A 26,174-nucleotide genomic window follows, 5' to 3' on the forward strand; every position below is an offset into this window, starting at 1 on the left:
CCCTTCAGGGGCAATAGAAGATACATATTTTTGCTATCACAAACTCTCTCTTAAAGATTTGTCTCCATGATGCTCTTACTAGTATTCACTTAAGTTATAACTTCCATGACTGCCATCGTAGTTAGTCTTTCAACCATTTGATAAGAGACCATTCATTCTAAAGGTGAAATATAAGTCTGTGTAATATATTTCTTTCTCAATTCTAACTACGTTCATAACCAGCAGACAAACTTTCAACTGGCCATTGGAAAAGACAGGTTAAAAGATAGTATTTAACATTAATTTTTCAAGCACAAGAAGATGGTTTCTACAATACATATTTCAATTCAAAGCAATGGACACTTTCATAAAGTACATTCTTAATGTGCCACAAGGAATAGATTTCCTTTTGTGATAAACAGATTTGCAGTCAAATCTGTACCAAAATAGTGCTTTGTCTTTCCTAAGCAAACCAACTCTTTCCTTTGTAAATATGAATATTAGAAATGCTTTTACGTTTTTGAAGTTGATTTTTAAATCTCCTTTTAATTTACTCCAATAGTTGAAAAGCTAAATGGCAACTGAGTAATTATCACTGTTGTGAATTTTTTTGATACCGTTCTCCTAAAGGTATTTGTGACTGATAATTCCTAATTAATTACCAGATACCGTTCTAAATTACTCAGCTAAAAGACAAGTTATTAATGTTCACAATCATTAGATAGCTAATCTATAGCTGTTTGTAATGTTTGGAAAGTACTTCTATAAACTACTAAAGATACTCATGAGCTAATAACTATTTCTTCAGCCATTACTTTCTTTTTTTTTTTTTTTTTTTTTTTTTTTTTTTTTGCGGTACGCGGGCCTCTCGCTGTTGTGGCCTCTCCCGTTGCGAAGCACGGACTCCGGACGCGCAGGCTCAGCGGCCATGGCTCACGGGCCCAGCCACTCCGCGGCATGTGGGATCTTCCCGGACCGGGGCACGAACCCGTGTCCCCTGCATTGGCAGGCGGATTCTCAACCACTGCGCCACCAGGGAAGCCCCAGCCATTACTTTCAACTTAATTGACATTCAAATTTACTGATTACGAGATAAAAGATGAATGCAATATATCGAGATTAACATTATTAATCCATGTATTAAAAAATTTAACCTGTAAAATTTAGACTGTTTTAAATGTTAGCTACATTTAGGAACTGGCTTTCTTTTTGGAAGCAAATACATCTCTTTCATTGTATGTTATTTTCCTTGGGAAATACCAGCTGTATATGATATGCTAACTTCTAATTCTTAGGATACCAAGTTTTCCATAGTTGATAAATAAGATATATTTTTCTTTGAAAATAGCTGAGGGACTTCCCTGGTGGCGCAGTGGATGGGACTCCACGCTCCCAATGCAGGGGGCCCGGGTTCAATCCCTGGTCAGATAACTAGATTCCACATGCATGCTGCAACTAAGAGTTCACATGCCACAACTAAGGAGCCCACCTGCCACAAGTAAGACCCGGTGCAACCAAATAAATAAATATTTTAAAAATAATAAAAATAAAAATAGCTGAATCTTCCCATATGGAATATCAATAAGCATAGCTCAAAATGCTCACCACCACACAACAGGAGATATTTTACAGAGACTCGGTTGCAACAGCTTACAACAATAATGGTATAAAAGATATAGCAGTTAAAATCAAATTATAAATATTTATAAGCTTATACATATTTACTGATCTATTTTATGCAAAGTACCCTGGTTACAAATCTAAATGTTCTGTTCAAACCTAAGCACTTAAATGCTACCCTAATACAACCTGACTGGAGGGTTATCAAGCATATAGCCTAGGTTATCCTAAGAAAACTGCCTAAAAGAATTAGTCATGAAAACAACATTATACATTCGATAACAAAGGACAAAGAGAAACAATCCCGTGAGGAAAACAAGTCACATATGTACTAAGTGCTATACACTCCTCATGTAATAAGCTCAAAAACATTTTTTGAATAGGTAGTATACTTTGCATTCAGAACACACTACCCCAAACTATGACACATTGGCACACTATTTTAAGATGAAGGAATATGAGAAACAGTACGTATAGAAAAGACTCTGACCTTTTCATCCTTCCCGAAGCAAATCATAGAAACACCAGGTTCTAGAAGGACTCTCTCATCTCCCCCTTCTCCCTGAAGCTTCTTATGTGAGAGGGGCCTATAGCCCAGAGGAAAAGAGCACCCTTATCTCAAAGACAAAAGTATGACGAGAGGAATCCGAATAAACAGGCCTTGATGATTTTCCCCCAGTTTACTACTCTTAGTTCATACCCTTTGTCCTTCCATGCTTTTCCACGACTTTCCACCCTTCATCAAACCTAGTATAAGAACACTCAGGCTTAACCGTTTCTTTGGGTCTTCACTTCCTTATGAAGACTCCCATTTCATGTAAAACATATTAAATAAATTCACATACTTTTCTCCTAATAATCTCTCTTTGTTAGTTTAATTTTCATGTCCTGCCAGGGACCTTAAGACAGTCAAGGAAAAGTTTTTCTCCTCTACAGTTCACATGATTTTTTTTTCATTTATTTATTTTATTTTTGGCTGCATTGGGTCTTCGTTGCTGTGCGTGGGCTTTCTCTAGTTGCAGTGAGCGGGGACTACTCTTCGTCAACGCGGTGTGTGGACTTCTACTTGTGGTGGCTGCTCCTGTTGCAGAGCACAGGCTCTAGGCACAGAAGCCCACTAGTTGTGGCACGCAGGCTCAGTAGTCGTGGCTTGCAGGCTCTAGGCGTGCAGGCTCAGTAGTTGTGACGCACTGGCTTAGTTGCTCCGCAGCAGGTGGGATCTTCCCCGACCAGGGCTCGAATCCATGTCTCCTGCATCGGCAGGTGGATTCTTAACCACTGCGCCATCAGGAAAGTCCTACAATTCACACTATTTAAATATAGAACAGTATAGAGTGTAAAAGTCTCCCTCCCACCACTGGTCCTCACCTGTACAATTCCCCAACTATCAGGTAATCAGTTATTAATTTCTTATGTATCTTTCCAGAATATTTTTGTGCATATACATACAAATACAAATTCTCACTTTCCCACTTGTTTAACTCACTAACATCCACTATACACACTGTTCCACACTTTCTTTTGTCACTTAATATATCTTGGTGAACTATCTCAGGATAGTTTTAATTTATAGTCCCTTACAAAGTGTCTTTTCATAAATCTAAAGTACTTTTTACTTAGTTTTCTATGGGTTGTTTGATCATGTCTTTCATTCATTTTTCTATTAGTTTGTGTTTTCGTATCTATTTCTAGGAGCACTTTATATATTAGGAATGTTATCCCAGTTTTCCCAAATCTGTCATTTGCCTTTTGACTTTTGCTTATGGTATTGTTTGGTTTTTGGTCACAAAGGATTTTATATGTTTTAATGTAGTAAAAAAATTAGTCTTTTTTCTCTTTAATGGTTCTAGATTCTAAATTATACTTTGAAAATTCTTACAAACTCCAAGGTTACAGAAGAATTATCTGTGTTTTCTTCAAGTACTTTTGTTTCTCCCTCCACCCCCATCACAGCCCATTTAATTGATCCATATGTTAAGTTTCCTCATACTCCAACTTTTTTCCCCCTAGATTAATCCTCTATTATCCCAACAATATTTATGGACTACCTCAAGTTTTCCCTTTATAATATACTAAAGTCTTATATGGAACTTTGTATATTTCTGGACTTTCTCTTCTACTCCCCTGGTCAGCCTATCTCTTCATATGTCAATACTACATTTTTTTAATTATTGACATTTGGTAATAATGTATTTTAGTATTCAGTAGAGTTAGTCCCCCTCACTTTTGTTTACAGAGTCTTCCTGGATATTTTTACTGGTTTATTTTGTCTTACATTACCTTAATAATTACCTTACTCTGTTTTTTCTCCACCAAAAGAAAAATGATTAATTAGTATTTTCTTGGGATTTCATTAACTTTATAAAATAACCTAAAGAAATGTTGTTATTATAACTTTATGATGTTGAGTCTTCCTATCCTAGGAAATACGTTTTTCCATTTGTTCATGCCTTTTGTGTGCCCTTTGGGAATATTTTAAAGACTTTTTCAAGTAGTTCAAATTGTAATTTAGAGATATATACAAGATACTACTGGCAGTATACAGAAATTACTTAATTGTGCCTAGAAATAAATGGAAGTACCAAGAAGATGCTGACATTTAAGTTTGGTCTTCATTAATGATTACTCATATGGAGGAAACAAAAGGATTAAAAGCAAGGGAAGATGCCATGCAGAAGGAATTTAGGAAGGCGTGTATAAGAATGGATGGTGAAAGAACATGGTTCATTTAAGACACTGAAGTTATTTGGTAAAGCAGTAACATTAAAGCATTTCCAGGAGTGATGAGCAATAAAAACAGTGTAAGCAGTGTCAATGGCAAGGAGGTACTAGACTACTAAAGGCTTTGTGAACCATGAGAAGGAATCAAAATTTTATCATACAGGTAAGGGCAAGCTTTATTTATTCACTGCTTAAAAGGCAACTATGTGGGACTTCCCTGGTGGCGCAGTGGTTAAGAATCCACCTGCCAATGTAGGAGACATGGGTTCTATCCCTGGTCCGGGAATATCCCAAAATGCCGAGGAGCAACTAAGCCCATGCACCACAACTACCGAGCCTGCGCTCTAGAGCCCGTGAGCCACAGCTGCTGAAGCCCGTGTGCCACAACTACTGAAGCCCGTGCACCTAGAGCCTGTGCTCTGCAACAAGAGAAGCCACCACAATAAGCCCACGCACTGCAACAAAGACCCAACACAGCCAAATAAATAATAAAAATTCTTTTTAGAAGGCAACTCTGTGATTTAACACAAATTAAAAAATTACTTTCTAATGAATTTGACTTGTAAATCCTACTATTCTACTTATATGTAGCTTAAAATAAACCCACTACAAAAAAATAACAATGAAAAACAAAAAATGGGACATACCTATATACAAACTGCCAAGGAAGGGAAAAAAACAAATTTAAAAGTAATACAATTGTATTTTTGTTTATATTGACAAACACTCTCTCCGGAACCAAATTTTCCTAAGGTTGCTCTGAATCCTCTTCTCACCTGGGCCCTCTGTCCTCGTCAGACCTACAGCTCTGAGTTTCAGCAAGAATCCTAGGTCAGTTTAGAGAGAATCACCTATCCTCAATATCTGTTCACACTGACATCTGATCAGTTCCTCATTCCCCACCATCTCCCAGGTGATATCTAATCAGCCTGGCCTGTCTTCAGCAAGAGTCCTGTTAAAGTCCGGTTAACCAGAATCTCCCCCACCCCACATGTTTCCTCTTATTAAATTTCCATCAACTGAAGCCCTTCCCCCCATTCCTACCTTGCTCCGTGGCTATAAAATCCCCATTTTTCCCTGTTGTATTCAGAATTAAGCCAATCTCTACGTTCAGGGCTTTTTTTCCCCTATTACAAGAGTTCCTGAATAAAATCTACTTTTACTGCTTTAACTATTGTCTGACTCTGGTTCTCTTCAACTACATTTTAAATTAATTTCAATGTGTTTTTTAAAAATTACCTCCACTAATTTTTCTGAACAGAGTTTTAGAGAAATCCAGAATATGAAAAGCAAATTAATTCACTCAATTATTTCTTCCTAGAATTTTAAGTGGTCTGATATTCAGATGTTACATCAAAGTTGCAACTTTTGGTCTGAAGCTCACCTCTGTTACTAAGCAATGCTAGTAAATATAAAAACAAACTTTACTCTTTCATAAAATGATTTTTAAACGATACTTCCTTATTAACACCAAGTGAGGATGCAATTTAAAGAAAGCCTTCCAACCAACTTAGTATTCTCTTAATCTCTATAAATCATACTAACACATGGAAACATTCTAGAATTAATTTAAAAGAAATTTACTTAAAGAAATATCCTTCCCTCAAACTTCTTTCAATATGAAAATTTCCATCTAATCAATAATTGTTCCCTATTCCACAACATGCCTAAAAATATACATGTAATAAATACTAAGTTAAGCTCATTTTGATGGGCAATACCAGATATGTTTTTAAATACTTGCACAACAGCTGAGATACACAGAATGCTTAGTGTATACTATTTTAAGCATCTGGCATATATTGAGACAATCTTCAGAGCAACCCTAAAATCATAGGTAGCATAACCCTCAATTTATATGCATGAAGATAGGAAGCACAGCGACATAAAATAATATCACACAGCTACTAACTTACTAATCTTTTCTTTTTTACAAAGATTAATCTTGACCAATTTTATTTTCTTAAGAACAATCCAGACAGGTACTCTCGTGCAAAGCTAGAATATAAATTCATACACAAGTTTTTAGATAGCAACTTAGCAATACCTACTAAAACTTTTAAAAACATGTGCAGACTCCTTCTTCTTGAACTTTAGGAATTTATCCTACAAAATAAGAGACAGTTATACAGGAGCAGGCTCATCACTGCTCAAAAACAAGGGAAAATTAACCTATAGTGCATATGCAATACACTATAATACAACTCAACAGATTTTTAAAATATCACCTCCATCAATTTTTCCAAATCAAATTTTGGAGAATGCCAGAATATGAAAGGTAAACTTGAATCACTTAATCATTCCTTCCTAGAATTACATATGGTCCGATAGCATTCAGACGTTACATCAAAGCTGCAGCTTTTGCTCATAACTTTACTTCTCCATAATATTATGCAATATACATATACCTAATAATATGCAGCCATTAAGTTCATGTAAGAAGTATATCATTAACTGAAAGAGTACTGTAAAATAACATAAATATGATAATTTTATAAGAAAATAATTATATGTATGTGTATATTTATATACAGAAGACTGTAGAGTCTTGCACCAAAATATTAAGTCATGCACAGGTGATTGGATAAGAGGTGATTTCTGGATTTTGTGTGTATACATTTGTAGTAGGTTCCACATTTCCTACAGTGAACACATATTATTGTACAAAAAAATAAATAAATACTATTTGTTTAAAAAATTTGAAGCCAACGAATACTTTAGCAATTAAGTATAAAATACTGACAATCCATGAAATATGAACATTTTATAACTCTTGAAATTTCTTACAAGAATACATAGCTTTTAATTTTATTACACAGACACCATAAACTCACACATACACACAGGCATGTTTATATTTGCCAGTTTATAGCTTGTGATTTTTAAAAATATTTTTAAGAAACCACTTAGAGAATTCTAACAAAACTGATTTCCACATGCTTTTTACCCAACCTAAACTGTACTTTCTTCTTATATAAAATGACTGACATTTATGTTTAAGCCATTTCATCAGACTGTTAACAGCAAATAACATCTAAAGATAATTTAAATAATCCAAGATAACTAAATACTTTACCCAAAATTTATCATCTGGGGAAAAAAATCTAAGTCCTATTATATCTTTAAGTCAAGTGAAAAAAAACTTTTACTTGTTGATTATTTTATGTCATAGATCGATTCTACCTTGGCAATATAGGCCACCTAGACAAAACACAGTTTTAGTTTTATCTGTTTAGAAAAAAATGGTTTTGGACAGGTCTTACAATTCAGAATATATTAAATGCCTTAATCTAAATTTCAATTAAAGAGTAGAAGCATTTTAGCATACCAAGTGAAAACACTTTTATTTAATTACTCAAGATAATGTTCAATTTGAAGTATTAAAAAAAGGTAAAGAGGGCTTCCCTGGTGGCGCAGTGGTTGAGAGTTCGCCTGCCGATGCAGGGGACGCGGGTTTGTGCCCCGGTCTGGGAAGATCCCACATGCCGCGGAGCGGCTGGGCCCGTGAGCCATGGCCGCTGAGCCTGCGCGTCCGGAGCCTGCGCTCCGCAACGAGAGAGGCCACAACAGTGAGAGGCCCGCGTACCAAAAAGAAAAAAAAAAGGTAAAGAAAAAGAGGAATAATAAAACCTAGAAAACACACAAAGTACAGTTACACTAGAAGAGCCCATTACTGCTTATAAAACCTAGTTCAGCTGTTGGAGGAGAGGGATACAGTGACAAACAGCTTCCCTGCTACAAAGGTGGCAGGATATCTATCAAACTGGACAATAAAATTGCAATTGAGTTTCTTTGGCTTTTTATAGCAGCTACATGTATCCAGATGTAACTCTGCAAAAGCTATCCAATTCTGCAATGTTAGTTTTTTACACACCAGTTCTTTGAAGAACCATGTTATAAATTTGTGATACTAAGATTTTATATGACTGCAAAAAGGAAAAAATATACATTTTTCAATATTATACGCATTAAAATATTTGTAAACCTTTAGAATATCTTCAGAGAAAAAAATTTGGTTCCAATAATTTCAGCAGAACTTTTATCAGCATGCTACAAAATGTTCAACTACTTACTGAATCACTTCAGCTCCATCCTAAACTTTATTAAATATTTATTTGAAGAGCTTTAGAGGGTAAGTTTTCCATTTTACTTTAAAAACAGATATCAAGATATTAAAATTCAAAAAAAATTAACATAGCTACATTCAAATTACTTTATACAAACTTCATTAAAGCAAAAAAAAGCTTTTAAATCAATGAAGAAAATTCATAAGAGAAATAAAACTGAAAGACATTTATGAAACATTAAAATTAAAGGTGAAAATCACAAGAAGCAACTTGTAACTTTAAGTTTTTCATTTCCCCATCATAGAGTAAAGTAAAGCTTTAGCACTTATTCTTTAAAGTATACTTTAACAACAAAAAGGGACAGGTGCAGTTTTACTCAGACAAAATACAATGAACTTAATCAGTGTTTACTCCATTTTATAACTGTAATCCTAAAACTTGAGTCAAAGACTGGTTCTTGGCTCAAAGAAGGCAAAAGAAGCCTCTCCATAAAGTAACTATTTTCCTTGCAAAGATTTTAAGATCTGTTTAAAGCCCTAAGTCACTGGAGTAAAGAAAAATATGAACTAATTTTATATATATATAAATTCACACAGAAAATGTAAAGCCTGTTTTGGGTTTGTTGTGTATAAATTTGAGTCTAAAAAATACTGATTTCAGATACTTTGTAAGAAAAGTAGTTTATATTTCTTCCTTTAACATTTTCTGTGCCTTAAAATATGCTCCCAGAAAGAAAAAATACATTTTCCTTTATGATAAAAAATGTATTAAGGGGTCATGACTGGGGTCCATATTTAATTTACATAGAATTCTTCTATCTTCATTATGCTTTCTAAAGAGTATATTATTATTAGCATCTTAGTGTGAAAGTGGGAAGGGGATAATTTTATAAAAGTTAGTCAAAATAATTCCCTGTACAATCTGAGGGGCCCTCAAAATTTAGAGTACATAAGAAGGACTTATTTTAAAATGCAGATTTCTAGGAACATACCACAAGATTCAGATTAAGATTCTGAGGTGGGGTCCAAGAAACTATAAGATGTACATCCCAAGTTCCTCTGATGAGATGAGTCCTAAAACATACTGTATGTGACTCTGACATAGACTCAGATAGACACAGACATAGATTCTGACATAAGTAATTTAAAGACAGCTGCTACGGCTATTTCCTGGACCATGGAAGAGAGAAGACTGAGGTGCTAAGGCACACACAGGGTGGCATGGCGCCACATGACAGTGGAACCAAATAGCCCTAAACAATGATGGTGTAGTTCTTCCTCCTCCTTCCTGAAACAAATATTTGAAACAAATATTTAACATGCAACTGCCAAGCACTCAGCACTATACACAGTTATGGGGGATATGACAAAATATAAAACCCCTCATCCCTGCTGAGAGCTTACAATTAACAGCCACTTTTGACCAACAATATAATATGAGAGCTATTAAAGGATCATACTTGCTTAAATAAATACTAGTCTACACTTCCTATATGACACATGACTGCTCTTCTTCATGTACTTTACACACCCCCAAGCAAACCAAACAATTCCACATGCTTTTCCCTCAGGGACATCATCTATGCACCTTTGCTTATGCTAATTCCTCCACCAGTGATTCTCATCACCCCAGCCTCTACGTACCCAAATCTTATTTATTACCCTTCAAGGTTGTAGTCAAATGACATCCATTCTACAAACCTCTCAAAGGCCCTCTCCTTTCACTGTGAATCTCTCTTCTAGGACACATTCCTTCCTGCCCTATCTTTCAGTACATGTATTATCTCCCATATTAGAAAGTAACTTCTTTCAGGATAAGATCTGTTCCTGATTCATCTTTCTATCTTTCGTAGTAAAACTGAAGGTACTCAACTAGAAGAAGACAGGAAAAACAAAAAGGAGGAGTGTTAAGAACAAAAAGAAGAAACATAAAGGTAGAAAGGGGAAGAAAAGAGGTGGGCCACTGGAGTAAGATCTAGACACAGAGTGACTGAAAATGAGTAAGAGAGCCCATGGACGGTCTGACCAACACACAGGGGAGAGGGGGTAAGGGAGCAGAGACAAAACAAATATAAACAGAGAAAAAGAAGAGGTTGGGGAGGGGTGGGGAGAGAGAAGATAGGGGGTACAGAAAGGGTGGAGGAACACTGGAGGGAAAAACAAAGAGAAGGAGAGGGATGGGAAAGAAGGAGATGGTGGGTAAAAGAAGAAACAGAGAAGAAGCAAAGAGGGAGCAAGCTAGCTAGGCAGTGATAGAGGGTAGTACAGACTGCACCAGGTACCCACAGTCAATGCCAATGCAGGGGGATGGGTGGTGATTAGTTTGAGATTGGGAAGAGGAAGAAAGTAGGGGGAAAAGAGGGAGTGAGGAAGTGGGAGGAAAGAGGGTAGGGCAGAAGGAGAGAGAGAAGAGAGAAGTGGGGTATTAAAACCTTTGCCTTTGAGCACCTGAATAGTTCACAGCAGTGAAAATGAATGAAGCAAAGCTATATATAACAACAAAAAAGAATCTTAGAGACAAAAGGTTTGATGAGAAAAAATAAGTAACAGAAGAGTTCACACAGTACTATGTCCCTTTCATAAAATACAGAAACAGGTAAAATGAGAGATTATATTATTTAGGAATACATTTTTTTAACTTTTTCAAGAAGGGAATAATAAACACTAATTCAAAATGGTGATTAGATTTGAGTTGAGGAGGGTGGGTGTTAGAAAGGGAGAACCTTTTTTTTTTTTTTTTTTTGCGTTACGCGGGCCTCTCACTGTTGTGGCCTCTCCCGTTGCGGAGCACAGGCTCCGGACGCGCAGGCGCAGCGGCCACGGCTCACGGGCCCAGCCGCTCCGCGGCATGTGGGATCCTCCCGGACCGGGGCACGAACCCGTGTCCCCTGCATCGGCAGGCAGACTCTCAACCACTGCGCCACCAGGGAAGCCCCAGGGAGAACCTTTTTTAAGTCGGATAGTCACATAGTTTCCTTTATAACACTTCATAGCATATATGCCATGCAAATTATTTTGGATGTAATTAATTCTTCATTTTAAAAGCTGTATTTATACCAAACATGAAGTGACTAGGGCCTTAACTAGTATGCTGGCAGTAAGAATGAGAACAAAAGAATTAACAGGAGGAATGATAGAACTATAACAAAGGAAAATAGTCATTTAATTCTATTTTCTGTGATTTCACTCATTAACTCCTAACTTCAGATATACACATATATTACCACATTTACCATTTTTAGATTAGACATCGATAGTTAAGAAAAGTTTAGAAACTTCCCTGAGTTTACACAACTAAAAATTACTGTAAATCAGAATTCAAACCCAAGACTATCCTGTCTCCAAAGCTCATGTTCTCTTCATTACTTACACAAATAGACGGGTGACTGCATATAATATTTAGCCATAAATCCTCAATAGCTCAAAGGTGCCTGTGATTTCTCCAAGTCTGACTCTTTTGTTTTGTGGATGAGACTAGGCTATTGGACCTAAATAGCCTATCATTTCAGCAGTTCTCAAGCATTTTAGTCTCAGTATCCAAAGCACTGGTACCTCCCAAAAATCTTTATTTATATGGGGTATGTCTATTACTAGCTACCATATTAGAAATTAAAACTATGAAATTTTACAAATATTAATTCATTTCAAAAAAGCAATAAACCCAGTATATGTTAATATAAATAACATATTTTTTGAAAAATGACTTTTTCAAAACAAAAATAATAATAATCAGAATGCTATTATTTCATATTTTTGCAAATCTCTTTCAATTCTGGTTTAATAGAAGATGGCTACATTCTAATATCTGTTTTTGTATTCAATCTGTTGTATTATATTGTTTTGGTTGCAGTACATGAAAAAAATCCATCCTCTAGATATGTAGCTGGAAAAGGAGGACCTCACCACTCCCTGAAGTGGTCTCCTGGGCTCCCAAGGTCTTCAGGCTGTACTTCAACAATTACTGCTCTAAAGGTTACATTCCTTTAGCCATTCTTCCTAAGGACGCGACAAACTGAAGTGTATACAAAAGTGCTAAATTAACATAGAACATGTAGAAAATTTTTTAAATCTAATTTATATGGGCACTTCCCTAACCGAGAATTCTCCCAGATATACCTGAAGTCCAATCCAAATTACATGAAACCAAAACTCAACCGTCTTTCTCATTATCTCTTGTAAAGGGAAAAATAATACTAGCAGAAAATCAGTACAGACTGCAATAGCCCACTACAACCGAAACCAGAACAGCTGGGCATCAGCACAAACTAAAATAAGTTAGACAAGAGGTGGCAAAGTATTTCTGTAAAGTGCCAAATAGTAAATATTTTAGGCTTGGGAGCCAAAGAGTCTCTGTCACAAATACTCAATGCTTTTAACATGAAAGCAGTCACAGAAAATACATTAAAAAATACAGGTGGCTGTATTTCAATAAAAATTTATTTACAGAAACAGGCCAGGCCAGATTTGGCCCTCAGGCCATGCTTGGCTGAACCCTGCCTTAGAATAAACTAGTCAGCTGAAAAATGTAGTGACTAAAACAAAGCCATTTTATAAAATCACATCTTTGCCTCATTTAGCACTAGATTATTCTCAAACATAAATCTGTTGAGTAATATCTTCCAATCTAAGATATCTTTGTAAATCCTTATGATAACACACCTTCCTCTCACTGAAGAAGGAGGAAGAAGAATGAATAACTCTTAAGTACTTACAAAGAGCTAAAAGTTATTCAAACACCCAGAAACATATATTTAGGAAATGACAATATATTCCAATAGAATGGCAAAATATTCCAGAGTAATAACTATGGTAGTCAATAAAACATTTAAAGATATACCAAAAAAAAAGATATACCAAATTTATCAATTCTGTTCTTTATCCTTCTAGTCAATTTATAATCAATATTAATATTTATTTGTTAACTATATTCCTTCTGTGTATATACAGGGATTTCTTAAACAAAATGTAAAAACCATAAACTATAACAGAAACTAATAAATTTTACTACATTAATTATTTGAAATGTAAAATTTCCTCAGAAGACACAAACATAAAACTCCAAACATAAACAGACAAGCAACAAATTGACAGAAGACATTCATAAACAATATAGGTAGCAAAGGATTAAGACCAAGAATACATGAAGAACTACCACAAAACAACAAAAAAATGAAAATTAATATTATGGAAACACAGCATTTAAAATTCATCAAATTTGCAAAATTTTTTAAACTCTAGCCATAACAAGTGATAAGGTGACATGAAGGCATGAGAATTTATACATTGCTGGCAAGAATGTAAACTGATATACCACTTTGGAAAAGGAATTGTATTACCTTGTAATGTTTAACATCTGCACCCTACAAATCATCAATTCCACTTCTAGGAACATATATAGAGAGAAACTTCCCAATATATACAAAACGCATCAAAAAATGCTCATCAGCTGGTAAGCGGATAAAGTCATACCATGGAATACATACAACTGAGAAAACTGACCAACTACATTGGTCAATATGGATGAATCTCAAACAATGATAAGTAAAAACAGAAACTTGCAGGAAAATGCATTTAATACAATACCATTCATATTAAGTATACACATGAAAAATAACATTCTTTAGTGTGTTGTCTGTGTGTCTGTGTGTTTCTATAGTTAAAACATAAATAAGACATAGAAATAATGAAAACACCAAATTCAGGTGAGTGGAAGAAGAGAGAGGGGTTGAAAATGGTAGACAAAGCAACTGAGATAGGGAACCCAATTCCATAAACACTGGTAGGTACATTATTCCTTATACCTTTTTGTATGTCTAGGACATTTCATTAATATTTTTAAACAAAAGCTGTACATAAATAACTAACACCAGCTTAAGTTTAAAAAAAGAGAGAGACTACTGATTCTTCCAAACCAGTTCTTTAACTTACTGCAACATGAGCAAAGGAGCAAAGGCAAAATTAGCCAGAGCTTTTTCTGTTTAGTCAACCCCCTTATACTACTAAATTAACTTCTCATCTTTGAATATTGTGCGCCACCTTGTGTTCAAAAAGCTTCAAAATACTACAAATTTCAGAGAACCATATCTTGAAAATGGCTACTTGAAAATATAAATTCCTTCATGCTGTGTTATAAGGTTTCACTTTATCAACTTAAGCACGCATGAAAATGACATTTGGAAAAAAACTATTTTGATAGAGAAGAAGTTGGAAATACTTTATATTTCTTTTTAGTTAGTCCCTTTTTTAGTTGTTCACTTCACTGCATTTCCAGAGAATAATCTGCCTTTTTTCCTTCATTTTAAGTATATCAAATTTTGCTGAAGAATAAATCTCAAAAGTACAGACATTTAAAATGCTAAAATATACTTTCATTTTTAAAAACTTACCTTTGAATGTGTGATTGATAAGGTGTCTACCCACACACGCCAGCCACCCCACTCATATTTGATTGCATGGTAAAGTAGGATTCGGAATATGGCATATACCATTTCTGTTATCTTTTGCTCATCTGAATTGTTAGGATTAAAATAGCAGAGAGAAAGCATCCACTCTTGCCACACAGAACACTGTAGCAAGCTCCTGAAAATTGTAAGAGGACTTGGAATTACTTAAAAAAATAAATCACCCAAAAGAATTCTGAAAAAGTAAAAGTTTAAAACAAAATAAACAAAACAACCAGCTTTATTATGCATCGAAAACAATTAAACAATGTGGTACTGAAAGCTCAATTAACTGTATGGTACATTACTTGTACACCTTAATGAAAAACGCATATAGAAAATTCATTTCGTGGTATTTAAAGCAATTTTTCTTAGAAAAAAATGGGCTTATTCAAAGCTAGACTTGAATATTGCAAATAAATGCTTTCTGATCCTGCTTACCTTCTATTTTCTCTGCTGTTATTAAAAAGTTTAATCATGTCAGAAAGAAAGGCTCTGCGAACTTCCATGCTCTCTGGGCACTGGGGAGAATTTCGAAGTAGGGTTGCAATTACTTTTAGTATCTCTGTAAGACAATTCATAAACTAGTAAAAAACAAAACATTACAAAAAATTCATAATGTAATATCATCAGTATATTTCAATTTCTTTCATTTCCCTGACATAAATGTCTACTGAAAACATCCTCTTCTGTGTTATAAAAAAAAAATCATCTGCAGCCAAGACTGACAACTGACAATACATGTTTATGAAAACATCCATAAACAAGAAAGGGATTTTTTAATTTCGTCATTAGAATGTGTAAAGCTAAATTTTAAAAGGTTATAATAAATCAAATTAAATTTAAAACGATTAAATGATGGTAAAATTGCAGACACCTCTCCCTTATCTCTGCCAGTTAGGAAAACTGACCTTAAAAATATCTGTATATAATCAAAATCTCAGAAAAAAGAGAATAAATTCTCAGCTTCTTCAACAAAATCTATACTATGCACATACTCTTTCCTTTATCATTGTGAATTTCAAAAGCTATCAAGATTTGCTTCCATAATTCTAAATCTAAAATTAGATACAAAAAAATCAAAAGGAAATTAAAACCTATTTAACACACCCCAACAAATAAAACTGCTACTACCATAATGGTCTTAAATATAATGCTGTATAAATTTCTCATACTAACTTTAAGAAATTCTTTTACTACTGAGATACGGAACTTTAAAGAAACAAAAACAGCTATAACCCTGAATTTAAAATTAAATAATATGTCAAAGTTTTACCCAATTAAAAATTGAGGAATTTCTAAACCAGCATTTTGCCAAGGTTTTTGGTGATTCTGAGGCAATGAGTTCAAAATATCAGATATGAAGTTACTTTATCATAAAATTTAATGATATTTTAGGAGCAATTTCTGAATTCTTCTAATGACAAATTCAAATTTTCTCTACCTGCACTATGATAATCATAATAATGATAATGATGATAATAAGAGCCACTAATTTTGAGGATATACTATTGTGAGACACAATATTTAAGAAAATACAGGTATTAATACATTTAATCTTTATACAATGATAGGCTGATAATATTATTATCCCCATTTTAGAGACAAGAAAACTAAGGAACACCTAAATTAATTAATTTACCCACAAATCACATAACTATTAAGACATGTAGACAAGATTGAAAAGCTAGACGTCCTATGTTTTTAAACACCACATTACACCGCCTATCTCTTCTGCCAGTATATTACATAGATAATATATTTTAAAATTCTTATTTTAATAAGTCATTTTTCCACAGCTACATAAAATATATTTTATATTATATATATAAAATCAAGGTATTTTCGGGATTTCCCTGGTGGTCCAGCAGTTAAGACTCTGCGCTGCCAATGCAGGGGGCCTGAGTTCGATCCCTGATCAGGGAACTAGATTCTGCATGCCACAACTAAAAGATGCTGCATGCCGCAACTAAAGATGCCACATGCCAACTAAAAAAAAGATTCCACATGCTGCAGTGAAGATCCCGTGTGTCACAACTAAGACTCGGTTGCCGTCAAATAAATAAGTAAATATTTTAAAAATAATAAAATAAAATAAAGGTATTTTCCTTTTCTACTGTCTAAAATAATGACATCACATCTCCCTAAAGGCTGAGAAAAATTAACCATGTGACATGTGTTTTTAAAATTAGTACTGAAATAGAATACCACAAACATGACCATAACTCACCACACAAAAAGTAATTAAATTTTGAAACTCTACAAATCAGTTATTTTAATATCAGTAATCTTAAAAAGCAAGATGAGAAATGTACACATTTTATAAGTGTTTAAGAACTCTAAATATCAAAAGAAAAGACTGTTAACCAAGACTAAGTGCATAAACAATAAAGAAGATGGAAATTTTTCAATTCCAAACTTGGTATTCTTAACTTGACAGTAATTTAAGATGAAAGCTACCTCCATGGTCCATGTAACTTAGCCTGACATCACTAAATAGTGCCATCAAAACTTTACCAAAAATCTGAACATATATTAAAAAACCAAGACCTTATGCATATAATTCTTCAAAACCTCTATATAAACATTTCCACATAACCTAAAGTCAATGTGAAGTTATATTCAGCATCAAACACAAATAAAACTAGTATTATATTAATGCCTATAATGAAATATTATTTGAACAATGTGTTTTCAACAATACCAACTTCAGGTTCTTCAGTGATTTTCCTTTTTAGTAGCAAAATCTACTTATAAAAGTATAAAAGGGAAGGGAGTGGGAGAAATGGGAGAAGGTGGTTAAAGAGTACAAACTTCCAGTTATAAGGTGAATAAGCTCTGTGTATGTAATGTATAACCTGGAGACCATGGTTAACTATACCGTATTATGTATCTGAAAGTTGCTAAGGGAGTCAATCTTAAAAGTTTTCACTACACGTAACACAAAAAAAATTATAACTGTGTGAAGCTATGGATGTGTTAACTAACCTTACTGTGGTAATCATTCACAACATATACATATATCAAGTTATTAGATTGTACATCTTAAAAGTACACAATGTTCTATGTCAATTATATTACAATAAAGGTAGAAAAACAAAAAGCAAATATCAAAAAAATAAATAAAATATGTTAAATACGTACGAGGATTTTGTATCTTAACTGAAGAATCAGGATCTGGATGCTGTTTATGTATCACCTGAGTACAAATCTGTTCTATAAGAATCTACAGAAGTGAAACAATAGGTTGTATTAGCACAATCACTGTATTACCATCACTATTTATGAACTTTAACTACAACACTAAGCAACATTAAGTATACAGTCCAGTATGGTCATGCTAAATATCTCTTGCATTATATGCAATAAATAAATTCAACATTATAATTCTACTTTTACTTGATTATAAAATGAGACATTGCGACTTCCCTGGTGGCACAGTGCTTAAGAATCTGCCTGCCAACGCAGGGGACACGGGTTCAAGCCCTGGGCTGGGAAGATCCCAAATGCGGAGGTACAACTAAGCCCATGCACCACAACTACTGAGCCTGCACTCTAGAGCCCATGAGCCACAACTACTGAGACCGCACGCCACAACTACTGAAGCTCACACACCTAGACCCCATGCTCTGCAACGAGAAGCCAGTGCAATGAGAAGCCTGCGCACCGCAACAAAGAGTAGCCCCCACTTGCTGCAACTAGAGACAACCCGCATGCAGCAACGAAGACCCAACACAGCCAAAAATAAATAAATAAATTTTTTTTTTTAAGAAGACAGACATCAAACAGCCAATACAATGGAGAAAACACTTAAACAGAGATGTCCACACTGTTTAGAAATTCATCGAATAATAGATTTATTAAGATGTAGCCACATTTCCTTTATATAACTAGATTCAAAATAGTAGATCAAACCTAAATGATCCTATTTCATCTAGACACTATCATCTCAATTATACAGGTATTTTCATGAGAAATTAGGAAGATTAAATTCTAACTACATTCCTACCTCAAACAGGACATTATATGTGGTCATTGTGATTAAATTTGTCTGAAGCATGAGTCTTTCAGCTAGCAATGAAAACAATCCATGTCCAAGCATGACTTCAGCTTTTCTTCTGCAATTACATAGAAAAAAGAAAATCAAATGCAGAGTTGTATTATTCACTATTTAGTATGCATGCTGATGGAGACACAAAAATGTTTTTCACATGATTAACAAATTCCAACTCAATAATGCCCTCAATTTTCTTAGACCTAGAACTTATAAGGCCACAAAATCTTTAATAGAGAAATACAAACTACAAATATATAGGCACAATTAAAGTTTAAAAAAATATGACTGGCTATGCCACAGCACAGCAAAAACTGTCACCAAAATCTTCAAAACATTTATTAACTAGCTGCTTCTCTCCACTAGCCATGAGCTAAGCTCTACCATAAATAATAACCTAAAGCCGACGAAGTAAAGTAGAAAAACAATGTGGAAGAAAAGGTAGAAGACATGCAATAGAATTTTTAAACGAATACTGTGAAGATAAATATATCACTACTAAAATTAAACTTCCAAGCAAAACTTTAGAAACTGAAGGATCACAAACTTAATTCTACCCCTGGGTTTATCAAATGTTTTCTGCAAATGGCCAGATATATATTTTAGGTTTTGTGGACCATATGTTCTCTGTAGCAACAAATCAACACTGCTGTTATAATGTATAAACAGCCATAGATAATAAGCAAATAAATGACTGTGGCTGTGTTCCAATGAAACTTTATTTACAGTCAGCCAGCTGGATTCAAAATAAAGATTACAAGTTTACCAATACTTTTCTACCACCAAAATTGTTCATTTTGGACAAATTTGGTGGTGTCCATTTCTGGTATAAGGCACAATAGGTAGGACATGAATATCTGTATTCAGCTAAGACAAAAGGAAACATGGGAGTTTCAGTTTTTAGTTACGCATATAGCAGAACACAGTATGTGACAAATAACCAGGTTACTATGTTACCTTTATAGTATAAAGCAAATAATGATCAAGCCACCTGAAATGAAGTCACTACCTAGATTTACCTAGAATTCAACTTATACAAATGTATTCTTACAATAAACAAAAAAAAGGAAAATTTAAATAAAAACATAAACAATATACTCCTGTTCCCTACTTTATTTTTAACGTGTAGAAATGGGATTAAATTTATATAGCATTTTATGAATAAAAATAAATAGAAGATAGGCTAGGGGAACCACTGAACGTAAATACTATTCCCAAGATTTATAAAATAAATACGTAATATACAACAGTCCATTTTAGATTTTATGCATACTCACTTTGGGGCCAGGTGTTTTAAAAAATAGCCCATTGCCTTGAGAGCTTGTACTCTGATTCCTTCACTTTTTGATGCCATAAGTTTATAGATAACTCTGAATAAATAAAAATTAAAAACAAATTACTATGAGTATATATTTCAAAAATAAATACCTAAGATATACTCGTGTATATTTTTTCATATAGTCACATAATTTTAAACCTAACTTCAAGTAAGATATGGGTGAATTTAATATACATCTCTGACATTTAAAAACTTGTTTATCAACTACATGTTGTCTTCAAGAAACCCACTTTAAATATAGACACATATAGATAAAAAGTAAATGAATGGAGAAAAATATACCACCTTAATTTAACACTAATCAAAAAGCAAGAGCAGCTATATTAATTTCAGACAGAGAAGACTTCAAAGTAAGGAAAGTTATCAGGGATAAAGAAGGGCATTACATCATGATAAAGGGGTCAATTCTCCAATATGACATAACAATCCTTAACATGTATGCACCTAACTATAGAGCCTAAAACTGTGTGGCAAAAAATGGACAGAACTGCAAGGAGAAACAGATGAATCTATTATCATAGTTGGAGATTGCAAAACCCCTTTCTCAAAAATGGACAGATCCAGCAGGCAGAAAATCACTTAAGGACATAGTTAACCTCAAAAATACCATCAATCAACAGGATATAACTGACACCTATAGACTACTTCATTCTACAATAGTAGGATACACATTTTTCTCCAGCTCACATGGAACATTCACCAAGTAGACCACATCCAGGGCCATACAACACACATAATCAACAAATATAAAGATTGGAAATTATATAAAGTTTGCTCTCAGACCACAATGGAATTAAATTAGAAATCAGTTACAGAAAGATAACTGAAAAACCCAAAAATACCTGGAGATTAAACAACATACTTCTAAATAGCATGTGGGTCAAAGAAGAAATCTCAAAAAATTAAAAGTATTTTCAATGAAATGAAAATGAAAGCACTACTTATAAAAATCTCTGGGATGTTACAAAAGCAGTGTTTACAGGAAAATTTATAGCACTGAATGCATATATTAGAAAAGAAGATAGATCTGAAATCAATAACATAAGTTTTCACTCTAAGACACCTGGAAGAGAAAATTCAATTCAAAGTAAGCAGAAGAAAAATAATTAGTATTAGAGTAGAAATCAATAAAAGAGAAAATAAAAAATCAATAGAGAAAATCAACAAAACCAAAAGCTGCTTCTTCAAAATGATCAATAAAATCAGTAAGCTTCTATCCAAGCTAAGAAAAGAGAGAAAGGATGTAATTTACTAATATCAGAAATGAAAGCAGGGCTATCCCTACAGAATATTAGTGCTACTGATGCTATCTGACTTCAAGACTTACTGTAAAGCTACAATAATCAAGATAGTGTGGTACTGGTAAAAGAATACACAAATAGATCAACAGAGAGCTTAGACATAGACCCACATAAATCTAGTCAACCAATCTTTGACAAAAGAGGAACACAAGCAAGACAATGAACAAAGATATTCTTTTCAACAAATGATGCTGAAACAACAGGACATCCACATCCAACAAATGAATCCAGACACAGACTTTACACCCTTCATAAAAATTAACTCAAACATGGATGGATCTAGAGACTGTCATACAGACTGAAATAAGTCAGAAAAAGAAAAACAAATATCGTATATTAACGCATATATGTAGAACTTAGAAAAATGGTACAGATGAACCGGTTTGCAGGGCACAAACTGAAACACAGATGTAGAGAACAAATGTATGGACACCAACAGGGGAAAGCTGCAGGGGGTGGGGGTGGGGTGTGCTGAACTGGGAGGTTGGGATTGACATGTATACACTGATGGGTATAAAATGGATGACTAATAAGAACCTGCTGTATAAAAAAATAAATAAAATAAAATTTTTTTAAAAATTAACTTAAAATGGACCTCAATGTAAAATGCAAAACCATAAAACTCCTAGAACACAACAGAGGAGAAAACCTAGATGACCTTGGGTATTGTGATGCCTTTTTACTTATAACACCAAAGACATGATCCACAATAAAAATAACTGATTAGCTGAACTTCATTAAAATTAAAAACTGCTCTGCAAAAGACTGTTTCAAGAGAATTAGAAGACAAGGCATAGACTAAGAGAAAATATTTGCAAAGGAAACATCTGATAAAGCACTGTTATCCAAAATATGCAAAGAACTCTAAAACTCAACAATAAGAAAACAAACAACTGGATTTTTTAAAAAATAGGCCAAAGAACTTAATAGATACCTTGACTAACCAAGATGGAGTAAGGATAATACAGCCTTTCTATCTTGTGTATTAGAACCACAACTATAGTAAAAACACAAAAAAGCAACCTCCTAAGTACTCCAAAGACTAAACAAAACTAGGTGCATTGGTGTAGGGGAGTTAATACTTGCAGATTACCCATTTCAGAGGTAAGAGTCTCAATTTTCAAGTTTCTTTTGTAAATCTGACCCATAAGTGGGTTCCTGTCTCAGAGTTCGTTTCTGTCAGAAGTTCAGGTAGCTAATATTCTGAGAAAAACTGTCCTTCTGGTTAGAGGAACTAAGAAAATGGGTACTTATAGGCTAGAGAGAGTCATGAATAGGAGCAAACAGGAGAGAAGGATCATCAAAATCTGTGTAAAAACCTGCAAAAGCCCTAAACTGACCCAAGAGATGCAATGTATGGGGGCACTCAGACCAAAATAATAATTTAATATTCTAAATTGAAAGAAGACCTGAATTATCACCCAATTCTCAGCCTAATCCCTGAGTAGTGCATGTACAAGAAAAACCCAAAGCAAGACAAGAGAGGTTTTAAAAATGAAGTGCCATTAGAACCACCATCCACAAATGTCAGGTAGAACTTGCAGTCTGACCCTTCTTGCTAAAATAAAACAAAACAAAACAAATCAACATTTGTTAACAGATCATAACAAGTCCCAAGGTTGATTTTTTTAAATGATAACACAACGTCCATGATAGATTAAAAAACACTTAATGTACAAATAACAAAGAAAATGTGACAATTTCTCATGGGAAAACACAATGAACAGATGCTGATGGGACAGGCAATTCTTGCAATTATCACACAAAGATTTTAAAGCTATTATAACTATGCTCCAGAAGGTAAAGGTAAACACAGTCTAAGTGGATCAGAAAATAAAGTTCTCATCAAAAAAAAGAAAGTATAAAAATTAACTATATTGAAATTATACAACTGAAATGTACAAGAGCTGAAATATTCACGAGATGGGCTCAACATCAAAATAGAAAAAAACAAAGAAAAAGTTTATAAACTTGAAGATCAAGTTTATCATAAATGTCAAATTACAGAGACAAAAATGATTGAAATAAACTAAAAAGAAGCTGAGGGAGATGTGCATTAAAATCTCTAATATTCAAGTCACTAGAAATCCAAAATAAAAGAGAAAGATACACCTGAAACAAAAAAATATTTTAAAATAAGAGCATAAAACTTCTCAGACTTGGTGATAAAAACAAAGAAAATGAAATTTCAGGGAGTAGTTGGGGGAAAACAAAAGAATGTGTCCTGAAAGCAAATATAAAAATCTAATACATTATATTTAGCAAAGAAAGATTTGATTTATCATAGGTTTCTTCTTAGAAATCATGGAGGCCAGCAGACAGCAGGAAAATAGTTTAAAGTATTGAAAGAACAAAAATTAGAAACACAGAATTCTACATGCAGCAAAAACATCCTTGGGCGAAGGCCAAATAAAAGCATTTTCAGAAGAAAAACTAAGAAATCATGTTTCCAGAAAAACTACTCAACAAGAAATGCTTCCTTCACAAATTAAGAGTAAAAGAATTGTAGATATTTGAATAAACATAAGTTTTTTTCTCCTCTTAAATTCTTTAAACTACATATTACAAGTGAAATTAAAAATTGTAACATTGTCTAGAGAGGCTTATGATACATTAGATACAAAAAGGAACAATGGTGAAGCTTAAAGGTATCAATATACTTGCAGTGGTTCTATATTTTATTTGAAGACGCAGAATATTAACTCTAGGTACACTGTGAAATCTCTAAAGCAGCCAATAAAAATTTACACAAAGAGATAGATCCAAAACCTAATAGAAATTAATTTTCAAAGAATTCAAATACAAAGCAAAGGAAAAACAAAAGAAAAATTATACTGAGACAAATAAATAATAAAACACTAGATGAAAATAAAGCTATATCAATAATTACATTAAAAGTAAATAGTCAAAACACAATGAAAAGACTAAGTGTCTCAGAGTACATTTTTAAAAAATAAAACATCCAACTACACTGTATTAGTCATTGTTTTCTATAGAAGGAGAACCAACAGGTTTTGTATATAGAGAGAGACAGATATTTATTTTAAAGAACTGGTTCACACAACTGTGGAGGCTAAGTCCGAAATCTGCAGGATAGACAAGTACTCTGGAGATTGAGGAAAATATAACCCAAGTCCAAAGGCACTGTGTTGGCAGAATTTCTTTTTATTTTATTAATGCCTTCAACTGATTTGATAGGCCCACCCACATTATGGAAGGTAACCTGCTTTACTCAAGGTCTGCCAACTTAAATGTTGACCACATTCAAAAAATGATTTCACGGGCTTCCCTGGTGGCGCAGTGGTTGAGAGTCCGCCTGCCAATGCAGGGGACACGTATTCGTGCCCCGGTCCCACATGCCGTGGAGCAGCTATGCCGTGAGCCATGGCCGAGCCTGCGTGTCTGGAGCCTGTGCTCTGCAACAGGAGAGGCCACAACAGTGAGAGGCCCAGGTACAGCAAAAAAAAAAAAAAAAAAAAAAAAAGATTTCACAAAAATATCCAGAATAATGTCTGACCAAATATCAAGGAACTATGGCCCAGCCAGCTGACACAAAATTAGCCATCATACTGTGTACATAAGAAATTCAATTAACTATAAAGATATAGATAAATTAAAATGGAAAAAAAGATATACCATGCAAACACAGAGCAAAAGAAAGCTGGATTAGCCATATAAATATCAAACTAAGTACATTTCAGATCAAGAAACATTTCCAGGTGGAAAAAAAGGAAAAAACATAATTATAAAAGCATTAATTCCCCAACAAGACATAAAAATCCTCAATATGGATATACTTAATATTTGAGTTAAAATACCTGAAGTGAAAACTAATAAAAATACAAAGAAAGAAAAAGAGAAAAAAGCATATTTATAGTCAGAGATTTCAATCATCATATCTCAATAAATGACAGAACAAGTAGACAAAGAAGCAGTAATGGCACAGAAGATTTGAAAAATGGTATCAACCAACTTAGCCTACTTGACATTTATAGACTATCCATCCAACAACATCAAAACAACATCAAAATACATGTACTTTTCTGGTGTGCATGGAACATTTACCCAGATATACCATATACTGGACCATAAAGCAAGTCTCAATAAATTTTAAAGGATTCAAGTCATATAAAGATCCTCATACGGGGCTTCCCTGGTGGCGCAGTGGTTGAGAGTCCGCCTGCCAATGCAGGGGACGTGGGTTCGTGCCCCAGTCTGGGAAGATCCCACATGCCGCGGAGCGGCTGGGCCTGTGAGCCATGGCCACTGAGCCTGCGCGTCCAGAGCCTGTTGCTCCACAGAGGGAGAGGCCACAACAGTGAGAGGCCCGCGTAACTCAAAAAAAACAAAAAAACAAAAAAAAAGAAAAAAAAAAAAGATCCTCATAGACCAAAATGAAATTAAATTAAAATTCAAACAGGGACTTCCCTGGTGGTCCGGTGGCTAAGACTCCACGCTCCCAATGCACACGGCTAGAGTTCAATCCTCTGTCAGGGAATTAGATCGCACATGCCACAACTAAGAGTCTGCATGCCACAACTAAGACCATATGCAGCCAAATAAATAAATATACATTTTTTTAAAAAGAAAAGAATCCCATGGCCAAGTTAGCACACGAAGCCCAGGGATTAACGATTAAAAACAAAATTAAAAT

General features: G+C 34.2%; 1 protein-coding gene across 2 annotated transcripts in view; it reads right to left on the reverse strand.

The window, feature by feature from the left end:
• Positions 1 to 26,174, reverse strand: part of LRBA (LPS responsive beige-like anchor protein) — a 721,911-nt gene that overhangs the window by 565,858 nt on the left and 129,879 nt on the right. For both annotated transcript variants that reach the window (XM_059066707.2, XM_059066706.2), the window contains exons 17-21: positions 20,158 to 20,250; positions 18,836 to 18,944; positions 17,971 to 18,052; positions 15,268 to 15,391; positions 14,773 to 14,965 (exon numbers count right to left, since the gene is read on the reverse strand). In XM_059066707.2, coding sequence (XP_058922690.1) covers positions 14,773 to 14,965; positions 15,268 to 15,391; positions 17,971 to 18,052; positions 18,836 to 18,944; positions 20,158 to 20,250 — 601 coding nt within the window. The remainder of the gene's footprint in view (positions 1 to 14,772; positions 14,966 to 15,267; positions 15,392 to 17,970; positions 18,053 to 18,835; positions 18,945 to 20,157; positions 20,251 to 26,174) is intronic.

The sequence above is a fragment of the Kogia breviceps genome, chromosome 6, assembly GCF_026419965.1.
Source record: "Kogia breviceps isolate mKogBre1 chromosome 6, mKogBre1 haplotype 1, whole genome shotgun sequence".
NCBI lineage: Eukaryota > Metazoa > Chordata > Mammalia > Artiodactyla > Physeteridae > Kogia > Kogia breviceps.